This window comes from Scatophagus argus, chromosome 3 (genome assembly GCF_020382885.2).
Source record: "Scatophagus argus isolate fScaArg1 chromosome 3, fScaArg1.pri, whole genome shotgun sequence".
Taxonomy (NCBI): domain Eukaryota; kingdom Metazoa; phylum Chordata; class Actinopteri; family Scatophagidae; genus Scatophagus; species Scatophagus argus.
The window spans coordinates 23,462,652-23,475,360 of NC_058495.1; the positions used below are offsets into that span (position 1 = coordinate 23,462,652).

Consider the following 12,709-nt stretch of genomic DNA (forward strand, 5'->3'; position numbering starts at 1 on the left):
AGTGAAAAATGAGATAAACAACCAGCCGGATGTCCAGCCACATTAAATCCGCTCAAGCATCTTGTCTAGAGTATATTGCAAGAGGCGACCAGTCCACATCAGTGGTGTTTGTGTGTGCGCACTAATCCAGACCACATAAACAAGTCTGCAGGAAGTCTGGGGGATTTTCGCTTGTGGTGTTTACTGTTTGGGAGCAGGCGGCCATGGTTGTGCCTATGCAGATGAAAAATTTGTTTAATCCTCCCATAAGAGTCCTTATGCATTCACGCAATACCGACCATTAGTGCAGTGTTCATTTACCTTCCTTGGCTCTCTGGTTGCGAGAGTAGACATGCGTATATGAAAGTATAGACTCTGTTATATTTCCTTATTAGTACTTTGCTATGTCTGGATGTTTCTGTCTGTTTGAGGTGTGGGCATTTTTATTGACGATATAATAACGTAATTTTCAAATGTGTTTTTACCAACTGAAATATTCTGTGCATTACAACTGCAGGAAAACACATGAAAATAGACAAAACACAAACACGCAGACAGCATATGTGCCGCAAATACTCACAACACAGCCATCGTTGTGTGTTTTTCATCAGAATATTTGAAATGGCAGGTTAGTAATAAGCAAAAGGCAAAGGTTTAGTATCTGCAATAATATCTGAACCATCAGCCATCACAATGTTAAACACATGTTTAACTCATTTTCTAACACCACTCTCGATTAGATGACTTCAGAAAACTATATGAGTCACAAACCATTGCAGCAACAAGCATGTCCCAGTCGGGTTCATCACGTTTTGTGTCCCCACAGAACCAGATCCATGGCCTCTGTTATCTGTGCTACGTGCATCACATTTGTCTGTCTGATCTATTTGTTGTGTGTGTTTGCAGCTTATATATTAAGTTATGTTATCTTGCTCTGTCGTACTTCATACAGCTTCCTGTATGTCCCTTATAGTTAGGCTTTAAATAAAAGGAGAGGAGTGAACATGTGTATGTGTTGTGTGTTTGTGTCAGTGTGTGCACTGACGTGTGTGTTGTGGGTGTCAGGAACCACAAGAAGATGAAACAGCAAGTAATGCAGCATAATATGCAAAAACTGTGGGCAACTAAACATTGTGCATTCTTACAAAAGACTACGGGCTACTTTTAGCTTCACAGGACACAGTGGGATGTGACACAGTGGGGCGTGACACAGTGGGGCGTGACACAGTGGGTGCACTCATGCTCAAACACTGATGTGTGAATGTTGCGGCTCAGAGCCGAGCTCTACCTGTAGCCACATGCCTCATCTGCTCGCTTAATCCAGACTCTTCACTGGCTCTCAGGAATGCAGATTGTGTGCATGTGTGTGTGTGCGTGTGTGTGTGCGTGTGTGTGTGTGCGTGTGTACAGTAGGTGTGGATGTGTCAGCGAGTCGGCGAATGTGAATGTGCGTGCATGTATCTCAGCCACGACCTTGTTCACAGGTGCGACAGCTCAAAGGTGGACCACTGCTCCTTCCATATCTCAGGAATGAGGAAATGTTTACATTGTCACACTGTGCAGTGCTGTTTACGATGTGACACACACACACACACACACAGATCATAAATCACATCTCCATTGAAAGAATGAACTCTGAGGGTATGTCTTGTCTAACCTAATTTCTCATGTCAAGGCTCATGTTGACACACTCCTCATCTATCACAGATTGCATGATTAGAATGAATCGGGGTGTTAGGGAAGAGGGACCGTTCTGTGTGGGGAGTGTTTACTTTCACACACACACACACACACCTTCATAACATTTAGACCTACACAAACCCACATAGGACATGAATTGGTTCCAAGGTTGACAGATGTTCTCTGAGGTGAACAATGAACCCGGTTTATGATCTACAACAATATAAGTGAACGGAAGGTCATTCAAAGACGTCTGACCATCTGGACAGTTTAGAGGTTGCTGGAATGAGGACTCTGATAGACTACCTGCTGTAATGTCCTGACTGTCTGACTGATATTGTGGTGAGCCCACCGATGTGTTAAAAACAGCGTAACTAAGCACTACTGATCAAAGACTCAAATCTGCTCTACTATTTAACACTTTTTAATTCACTTTTAACCCACACTGTTGTCTGCAACGTTTACTCCAAACTTGTTATGGTGTAAACTCACAGGCCTCTGCCCTCCAGTGTTTTTCTATTACACCGTTTCATTAATTCTTCTCCCCTTTCTTGCCTCTTCTCTCTCGGCTTTCTGAAAACAGCTCCCCCTGTGTTGGCTGCCTTATTTAAAGTCTCCTTGTAGTTTCAGAGTTGGAGTTTTGTCAGAGATTTAGGTCAGTGATTGTCCCACTCCAGATAGTTTAGTCACACCTGAGCACACAAAGTAGTGAGGTCACCAAAGCACTCAGTGCACTGCTGACAAAAGCTTGTTTGTTCTGTCACAACATAAAACTGGATTACATGCTCAGGAACACAAAAATACTCCAAAAATACACTGAACATGCAGATCAGGAGGATCTGGATCCAGTGGGATCTGGAGGCCTGTCGTCTAGCCTTAAACTTTTGAACCCAAATTAAAATTTCTAAGGAAATGTAGTTTAGCCAAATTAGGTTATCTTGCATTTTTTGAGACTGTGTTATTTAAAGTGGCTAGAAACAGTATTTACATAATGGATACAATGATCGCTTGTAGGTAAATAGGATCGCTCATAGTGATAAATCCGAATAGACTAATCAAGCTCTAGGCATCAACACAGTATCTGCAGCTCAATGTCACTGCACAGCCTCATATGCTTTATGGACAAAAGCATTGGGACAAACCTCTTTATTATTAAGTTCAGGTGTGGTATGTGTCTGTTTCGGCCCCTGACTTCCAGTGAAGGGAAATCTTAATGCTTCAGCATACCAAGACATTTTGGAAAATGCTATGCTTCCAACTTTGTGGCAACAGTTTGTTGAAGGCCCTTTTCTATTCCAGCATGACTGTGCCCCAGTGCACAAAGCAAAGCTCCATAAAGACATGGCTGGATGAGTTTGATGTGGAAGAACTTGACTGGCCCACACAGAGTCCTGACCTCAACCCCATCCAACACCTTTGGGATGAACTGGAACAGAGACTGTGAGCCAGGCCTTTTGGTCCAACATCAGTGTGTGACCTCACAAATGCTCTACTGCATGAATGGGCACAAATTCCCACAGAAACACTCCAACATGTTGTGGAAAGCCTTCACAGAAGAGTGGAAGCTGTTAGAGCTGCAAATGGGGGACCAACTCCATATTAATGTCTATGTATTTAGAATGCGATGTCATTAAAGTCCCTGTTAGTGTAATGGTCAAGTCCAAATACTTTTGTCTATATAGTGTATGATACTACACAGATATACAGGAGAACATGTGCAAGCCTCGCACTGGCCCTGACATGTGGCTCAAAACTGAAACATGCAGCCTGTGACAGTAAACAATCACAGATGCAGCAGATGAAGACGTGAGGCGACAACCAAGCACGCAGACAGGTTAACTTGTGTGACCTGGTGTTTAGAGACCATCGCGTCCCTGCAGGGCTTGACCAGGACGGGCTCCCGGTGGACTGACGCAGCATATCGGTCAGTGGCACCGCTACAAAGAGGTGCAGTGTGTGGCTGTGGTTGTCTTTTTTGTTGACCCTCTGAGGAGCATATGGCAGTCAGCACAAAGCCTTAACCCAACTCCTGTCAGTGCTGATACTGCACCACTCCTCCTCTCAAAGGTGAACAACAGGACAACTAGGCATGCATGAGCACACACACACACACACACAGCTCCAGACCCCCACCCCTCTTTATTTACAGCCTTCTCTTCTTGCTTTCCATCCTTTCATTTTTAGATCAGGTCTTTTCAACCAGGACAGGCAGCAGCTGGAGGACTGAGGGAGGCGGCATGACAGCAGGCTCAAGTAGTGCTGAGCCACACATTAACTGCTAGTTACCCCACACAAACACACACACACACACACACACACACACACACACACACATGCATACATAGGAAGAACAGATAAAGTGAGCATTTATCCTCACCAAAACACCTATTATGTGATCTCTGTAAGCTGTGTGATGCATCTTGATGGGTGAACATGAGCTTTAATTCCAAAGAAATACCAGTTAGGACAGAGGGAGGGTCTCACATACTGCAACTTAAATGATCTTTATGAAAAGTCTAAAGTGATGATTTATCTCCACAACTGTGTTTTTGCTGCTGCTGGGAATAGACGTGCGGCTGCCGGTTCGACTGCTCCTGTGAAAGCTGACAGTTTAACTGTAATAAGAGCACCAAAGGGCTTGTACTTATTCCATGTGGGTGGGCAATGTATATGTGTGTGTGGGTTTGTAATGCAGCACAGTACATTACCCAAAGTTATACTTTTCTTTGCAGAATAGAGTTTTCTGAAATCTATATGCATGAGAACATCATATACATATATATGTATATATATATATATATATATATATATATATATAATACTACTTATATAACATATAAGTCTACTAACTGTAGATGATTTTTAACAAATGTGGCAAATGTTTTCTTATGATGCACACTGAGGAATACACAGCGGTTTTATTTACCACTACACTGATGTGCTAAATAAAAATAACATGAATGCAGTGCTGTGGCTGTAGTGCATACCTTGACCTTGACTGTGTTATCACAGATTGTTCCTCGGCAGCCTGGGAGGAAAAACGTAGTTTCCAAAATGCAGCCAGAGGACCCGAAGTGACTGCTGCCACTAAGCTCTGCCTGCCTCCACACGTCCAGCCACAGGGGAGACGTGTCTTTGTATGTCTTCAGGACAGTTGGTGTGTGACTGAAAGCATACATGTGCTCCACAATTTTTATAACCTTCAGTTGCGCTCACCGAAAAAGTCCATTCACATACCTTTTCAAAGGTAAAAGCCTCAGGTGAGTCACAGCCAGTGCTGCACTTCAACCATATTCAGTGCTGGGAAGCAAAGTAAAGACTAAACAATATCTCAGATGACTCATATGGTAGCCACGACGTCACAGTGAGAAAGTATTGTCTTAAATCCCAGTGGTGGTGATGTATTTTCAGTTATTAATATTCTTATTATTCTATTCTTACATTTCTCCGTGTATATTTCTTATTTTTTACTTAAAAACTTGGTTGGTGTCATGTGGAGGAATGCGGCCATCATGATTCCTAATTCCTCAACGTCCTGAGAAATGTTTGGTTTACCATAAAAAAAAAAAAAAAAACAGTTGAAAAAGAAGAAATCAAATCCTTTTTGATTTTTTTTCTTACAGAATTACTTGGACATTTTGGGAAGAACGCCTGCACTTTCTCTTTCGCTTAGATGACAACATTGATACCACTTGTGTCTGAACGATAAGACGGGCCTGTAGAGCTACAAACAACAGGCCCTCTGCTGGCTGACCTCATGGTGTTGACACAACTCCAGGAAGTCAGTGCACATGACAAAAAAATACTCATTTTTATGGACAGAGCAAATTAAATATAATTTGTCAGTCTGTGAGCTTGTAGAAGTGCTGCTGGGAGAGCAGATGGCTGACATGACATTCAGCGGTGACTACACCCCTGCATGCAGTGATGTTATAGTGTGGAGCTGAAACTGAGTGTTTTCATAGCTAATCCTTCAGTTACTTCTTGTACATGTGCATTTACATATCTCAGTATTATGGGTCAGCTAATACAAAGAGCTCGCCCGTCCAGTTATGCTCTTTTAAGTTTGCATGTTCAGCTGCGGAGTAAAATCAATATTTCAGCTCCGCCTTCTTCAGCATACCAGTGCAGACAATGGAATTAAAAGAGCATTTCTGAACACATGATTGTGCCAATCCTTTTGTGCTTGCTGGGTTTTGACTACAGTTACATTCAGTGCAGATCTCTTTTGGTCAGATTCCACGTTTGTACCAGAGGTACCCCAAAATCCCTACTGAACTGACAGTCTAATGAAAAGCAGCAGATTCTCACAATTTAAAAGGTGAAAGCAGCGATGGTTAAATGGTTGTCTAACTCTCTGTCAGTTGACAGATGTCCTGAATTGTTTTCAGTGTGTGCTGCTTTAGTTAAGGGAGCAGTGAAGGACAGTTCGTGTGTAACGTGTGTGATATGTCTCGTCATGTCTTGGTGAGTGTAACCAAGACGCCGTCTTTGTTTTGGCTGTCAGGTGTGTGACAAGTGGTCGGGGTGGGGAAAGGTATTTCCGCTGGGAGTAGCCGTTTCCAGGGAACAAACTCACTTTTGACCTCAAAGAGAAGGTATGTGTGTGTGATGTTAGGGTGAACGGAGGACGACTGCGCTCATCCTATTAGGACTCACTTCTTTCTTGTTGCTTCAAACACAAGCGGTGAGTCAGAATCGCAAAAGGTGCAACCTGAAACCCAGTACAGCTCACTCTGGATTGTTGTGGTTTGTTATGTCACTCGATGACAAGTGCCGCAAAATGCACCAAGACTCTGCAAATATCTCAAAAACGTCCCTTGGCGATATTTGAAATGCGATCATCTTTTGTAACGAAGATTACGAAGGACTAATTTTCCAGCCCACTTAACTGACAGCGGCCGAAAAGCACCTTACTGGCACAGTCACAGACACACATTGTGTCTCAGTGTGTGCACGCTGAAAAGGGTGGAGTCGGTGCAGTGGGACGGTTTTTCCTCACCGGAGGGGATCAGATCTTGATCTGATGCGCCACGAAGGAATCTGAGGTTTCCAGGGAATTACGCAGCGTTATACATAATAAGTGTTAGTCGAATTTTGGTTTCACACGGAACCCATACCAATTTGATAATCTTATTTTCATTTTGTAACATTCAGAGAATAAACCTCGTTTATGTACAGTCATGGAGCGCACCTCATTGGCCCAGCCGCGCGCCCAGTGCTCGCCGAGAGCAGCGCGTAAAAGCGAGTGGCTCCGGAGCGCCCTGGCCCACCACCACTGTCCCGATCCCGGCGTGGATAACGAAATCGTCGTCCTGGCCACTGGAATAGACCAGTACTTACAGGAGGTCTTCCACCACCTGGTCTACTCCAACCGCAACGACACGATGTCTGCGGAGGATTTCAGCGCTCTGTGCGCCGTGCTGGGACTCACCGGGGCAGAAAAAGGAAAGAAGGTGATGAAAGGGAGAAGCGGAGATGGAAAGAAAGAGGAGGACGACGAGGAGTTTAGGGATGTATGTTCCGGGCTGCCCTGCCAGCTGTCCTTTAAAGACTTCCACTCGCGCCTCTGCGGGTATTTCCGTGTGCGCAGTGCGCGTAGAGGCACCGGGGAGTGCGCCTGGCGCCTGCCCGTCACCGAGGACACGGAGCTCGTGGAGCGACAGATCAGGCTGCGGTGGCCGCGTGTCAGGCGGAGAAAATGTGTGAGTTTTGATCTGACGAGAGATCAGAATGGACCAGTTCACAGATCGGTTAATGTTCGAGCCCAAGAAGATCGCGACTCAGGTACTGTACCGGAATGTCTCTGTTCCATGTGTTTTTCAGATGCATCCTGTGATCGTTGAGGGCTTGCAGAGTATTCCAAGCTTATTACAGGAAATTATAATATGGATGGCTATTGTTACCTTCTGACTGTATATAACTGTACGCAGTGATAATATGTGTTTTGGCTGCCAGATCTACTCATTATTTGCTGAATACAGAGCAGTAATAAATGTCCTCAGATAGTGAAGTAAGAGAGGTGCTGGGGAAGGAGGAAGTCAAGCACCACTGACTAACTTTAACCTTTTTCAGTGTTTTATCTTTAGGAACGTATAGTCTCCTTTCACAATCATAATCACATTTCATAATCACCTTTTGCACTACCTGTTTTCTCAATCTTTCATTGCCCCTAATCTTTCATTGTTCTTCTTCAGCGGTGGAAGAAGTACTCAGACCTTTTACTCAAGCAAATCTACTCATACAGCAATGTACAAATACACTAAATCCCGGATTCAAAATACTATTGAAACAAAAGTAAAGACATATTATCAGCCAAATGTACTAGAGGTATGAGAGTAAAAGTACTCATTCTACAGAAAAATGCCCCATGTGACTGATATGATTCTTATCATATATATAAATAATGTGATGGAGATGATACCGATGCACTAGAGCTAGTTTATAGTACTTCATTTAGGGTTTAGACCGTTTGTTCCCAACCTGGGGAACTATAACTTGAACCATAATCATACTTTTAACTATGTTATATACTGACAGGTAGTTTAATTTCTAACTGTAGGCTGCACAGATTTTATGTACTCATCTTCTGCCAGTTCTTAATTTGTAAAGTAACTACAGTTGTCAAATACATGCCATATTTCTGAAGTACTGAAGTGGTGCTGAGGCTGAGGACATCAGTATCAGAGGACAGAGAAATGATTTGCCTTTGAGCTGCAATACTTTATAACTCTGATACTGCTGTGGTGACTTGGACTGAGGGTTAACTGAGAAAAAAAACGTGTCATAATTTACTGAAATGGGCAGTGATTGAGTTTCACTTCCAACATAAGTTCAACTGTTTCTCCTCCGCCTCTCTTCTTCTTCTCCAGATGAGGTAGCAGCTCTGAGGGAGCTGGTGGAGGACCTCCGCTCAGCGCTGCAGGGGAGCGATGCTCGCTGCCTTGCCCTCGAGGTGGCGCTCAGACGGGAGAAGAATCGCAGCCTCCCTTCCTCGTCGGGGATCAGCTCCACAGTTTCAACCCAACCCACGTCTTCCATCACCCTCATAGACGGAAAACTCGTCCCAACCCACAGAATTAAAGGACATTGCAGTGTCGCTGGAGGAGATAGTGCGAGGAGGGTGACAAGGAAACGGGACATAAGAGACCCCCTTCTGAGGGAGCTGAAGCTGATCCGCTCCTCACGTGATGGACAGCTGGAGGAGGCCATCAGATTCAACCAACGTCTGGAGGAGGAGCTGCGGTGGGCATACCAGGAAGTGCGCAAGCTCCAGGGGGTAGAGTCTGCGCTGAGGAAGGAGAACGCTCACATCAGGTTGGAGTTTTCAAAAGTGAACTGATTGATGGCTAAATGAAAGAATGGTTAGATTTTAGAAACACGGTTCAATGATCTTGGATGATCTCCAACAGGAGGCGGGCGGAGGAGGCCAGGGAGGCTCTGAGCTTGGGACTTGAGAGAGTTCGGATGATCCAGGAGCAGGCTCAGTCTGTGCCGCAGCTGCAGTCCAGGATCACCCAGCTGGAGACTGAACTACACCAGTACAGGTATAAACAGTGTGTGTGGTCACAAGTGAGCGAAGGAAAGTGCTCAGGCACGTTTGTGCATCCATTTACACATCATTTGCCTCCGTGCTCTGTTGATTTGAAATTCAGTGCAGTAAAGCCAACAGCTCAAGTTACACTCAGTCTGAACCAGAGTCCTGGATAAAGTAGATGAGTTGGTGTTCAACAAACACCACTGCATAAGTGTTTAACAAAGACTCTCTCTCTGAACCTCCACAGTGACCAGGATGTCTTCAGATTCATTTTATCTGCATTGAAGATCAGACCTGCTCTGATGGCTGTTCATATCAGAAATGAGTCAAATGATAATGCATTATGTGAAAGGATTAGAACCTCTTTGGGTCACCTTATATCTACAGCATGTTACGAGCTCTTTCAGCTCACTGTTTTGGTTTCACAGCCCACAACTTTACTGTTTTGGTGCAGTCTCACTGTTCTTACGGTTTGAAACGTACTGAAATCACTGCATCCTTCCAACACAACACCAAATGTGGAGCAGACAAAGTGAGCAACTAGCAGTTGAATCTACTGGACCACTTAGCAGATAAACAGTCAGATATTTCCCTCAATTTAATATTGAACTCAGCATCCAATTATGAGGATCTCATAGGGTCATAAAACAGATCTGTGCAATAATTAATCCATCCACTAATCATAACTTGAGGGACTCTAGTGTAAATAATCTTTTTCTTTTCTGTATTGTGTACAGCTGCAGGTACTTGTTTCCTGTGTATTTATTCTTTCTGAATGCACATCCTTCCCTTATCCTTGCATGCTTTGCGCCCTCTATATCCTGTTTGCTGCTGTATTACTGTAATTTCCCAGTTACGGGACTACTGGATGGCAGCATATTCAAGTTACTGGATGTTTTCTACCTTTGCCTCCCTCAGATCCCGCTGCACCTGCATACCTGACCCCGCCCATCACCAAATTTACCCAACTGAAGCAGAAGACTCTTGCAGCAAGACAGGTGAGTGACTGGATAATTCATGAATTGCTGTGCAATCAGTTTTCCCTCCAGTGGTGAACAACACTTTGCATCAACCTTTGCTCCAGCTTTGCAACAGAGTTAACTTGCCGTAACAGGAACATACAAGTGAAACAAATCTTCCTTCTCTGTCGAGCCAATATGTCTGTAAGGCACACAGAACATTGCTCAGTAACCAGTGAATAAAAACAAAATACCAATCCACACTGGTGTGCTCGTGTAAAGTCTTAACCACGGACTCCTGTTTGCAGAGTGTCTGCAGAGAGCAGTGGAGGGCAGGGCTGCCTCTGATGAAGAGGAGGAGGACAGGGGCATAAGAGAGGAAGGACAGCACAGCCTGCTGGAGGTGAAGAAGCACATCAGCCGACTGCATGGCTGTGGCAAAGGGTTAGCTTATGTCCAACACACATACACTGTCATCATGTGCACGTTTGCCTGCTGCAAAGGTCAGATATGTCACTCTTTGTCTTTCTTCAGGTGTCAGGACCATGTGGTCCAGCAGCTTCCCTCTCAGACTCACATGCATGATAAAAACCTCATCAGCAGGGGGTGCTGCAGCTGGAAGGGACAAAACCAGGACCAGTCAGAGGGAAGCAGAGGGTCTGACCAAGAAAAGGTAGGAGAGAAACAGATGATGATAATGAGGGCCTTCCTCCTTCTGCTCATTTTAAACTCCATTGCAGACATTTTTCTTGTCAACAGAAAACATACTGGAATTGTACTATTTGCTCACGTGATTAAGTCAAACAAGGAAGGGTCAGACTATTACGTCATAAATACTATATGGACAAAAGTATTGGGACAGCTTCTCAGGTCTCAGCTTCCACTGTTCTGTGAAGACTTTCCACAAGATTTCCGAGTGTTTCTGCGGGAGCTTTCACTCATTCATGCAGTAGAGCATTTATGAGGTCAGACACTGATGTTGGACCAAAAGGCCTGGCTCACAATCTCAAAAGTTCCAGTTCATCCCAAACTGTTACTGCAAAGCTGGAAGCATAGCATTGTCCAAAATATCTTGCTATGCTGAGGCAGTAAGAATTTCCTTCACTGGAAGTCAGGGGCCGAGCCCAACACCCTGAAAAGCAGCCCCATTAAAAGATGTGTCTGGATACTTTTGTCTATAGAGTGCATGTGTTAACATGCAAATACCTTCAGCTTACTCCCTGCATGTAAAGCCGTCCAGTGTTCCACAGAAGCTCCAGAAACACAACTTTACAATAAAAATATCTTGAAATCTTGTTACTGTTGACTCATCTGAAAACTTTTCTTTCTTTCTGTCTTTCACTTTAGTTTGTCCCTTCTCCTGTTTGCCAGAGGCCCGTGGAAGAGGAGGACAAGACAAAACAGGAGGAGAAAGAGAAGACACGTCTGTCTTTGCTGGAGGACAAACTCACAGACGCCCTTACGTTGCTGCTGCAGCTACGCAACAAGGTTCACACACAAGACACACACTCACTGCAGTCAAACACACTCTTCACTGCCATCTAGTGTTTGTGGTATTGCAGTTACACTTGTTTATTACTCAGTATTTAGGTGTAAGAGGCAGTGGTTGCATTTTTAAGCAGCATCTGTGGAATGAATGGACTTCTAAATACTTTTGAAAGTCATAACATTTAATAGTCTAATTAAGAGCTGAGGTTTAAGGCTAATGGTTCCTTAAATTACCTTACAAATGATTATTTGAAGCACATTTTACAGTTTATTAATGTAATGTTTCATTCAATCATTATTCATTGTATTTGTGGGATTCTTGTTATTGCTGTTTTGCTTTTTTGGCTTGTTTTTAACGAAAAAGAAACATCATAAAGTAAGAGTAAAACATCCGTCTCGTTGTAGAACGTGTCCCGCAGGGCCCTGGGGAAGATTGTGATGGAGACTCTGGATGTATGCAGCAGGAGTGGAGATGGTGGGTCTGTTCTGCGTCTTCCACTTGTCTGCGTATTTCGTTCATTTGTTAGTGTTGCTCATGGCTGAAATTCTCTTTTGCAATTACCCCATCCAGGTCCGTCCCAGGTCCTGCAGGTGGCGGACGCCCTGTGCGTCCGGCTGTCCTCCAGGGACCTGCTCGGAGACGCAGGGGCAGATGAAGCCGGAGAGAGCAGAGAGAAACTCCTGGTTCCATCCTCAGGGTGTCAAACCAGCAGCGTCAACCCTCTGCTCATCTCCTGTTAAATAAGCTATTACTGCGGTAACTGATTCAGTGTATTTAAAGTTTAATTTTATTCATTTGTTTAATCTCGTTGTCATGAATTTTGTATCTATTTAATTTTCGCTAATTAAATATTGTTAATCCAAACCCTTCGTTCATCAGGTCAGAGAGCTCTGAATCTTGTGTTCAGCGTCACTGTTGAGGGTCAAGGTCAGAAGTCACAAAGGCTGCAACAGACTCAGCAGCGTCTCATGTTTGCAGATCAACTTACTGTCTTATCATTGCAATTAATTTTAATTTTAAAGAATGAAATGAAATGCCGTGATTCAGTAATGTGTCAAGCGCACT

At 44.0% G+C, this 12,709-nt stretch overlaps 1 protein-coding gene across 2 annotated transcripts; it reads left to right on the forward strand.

Annotated features, from left to right (window-relative positions):
* The first annotated feature begins 6,124 nt into the window (after positions 1-6,124).
* Positions 6,125-12,508, forward strand: si:ch211-112f3.4 (EF-hand and coiled-coil domain-containing protein 1). Of its 2 annotated transcripts, none has more exons than XM_046384858.1 (9): positions 6,125-7,446; positions 8,532-8,976; positions 9,072-9,206; positions 10,115-10,194; positions 10,464-10,599; positions 10,690-10,828; positions 11,527-11,643; positions 12,049-12,118; positions 12,215-12,508. In XM_046384858.1, the coding sequence occupies exons 1-9, from the start codon at positions 6,843-6,845 to the stop codon at positions 12,382-12,384; spliced, it is 1,896 nt and encodes a 631-aa protein (XP_046240814.1). In that variant the 5' UTR covers positions 6,125-6,842; the 3' UTR covers positions 12,385-12,508. The 2 variants fall into 2 exon arrangements, with proteins under 2 accessions (XP_046240814.1, XP_046240813.1); XM_046384857.1 differs by having other exon boundaries at positions 6,128-7,446; positions 11,503-11,643.
* Positions 12,509-12,709: the final 201 nt, after the last annotated feature.

Bases quoted from the DNA above. Each gene is read 5' to 3' on its own strand.
- si:ch211-112f3.4 (XM_046384857.1), top strand. From the start codon at position 6,843: ATGGAGCGCACCTCATTGGCCCAGCCGCGCGCCCAGTGCTCGCCGAGA. The intron at 10,195-10,463 runs GTGAGTGACTGG...TCCTGTTTGCAG, and splicing joins AGACTCTTGCAGCAAGACAG to AGTGTCTGCAGAGAGCAGTG. The intron at 10,600-10,689 runs GTTAGCTTATGT...GTCTTTCTTCAG, and splicing joins CTGCATGGCTGTGGCAAAGG to GTGTCAGGACCATGTGGTCC.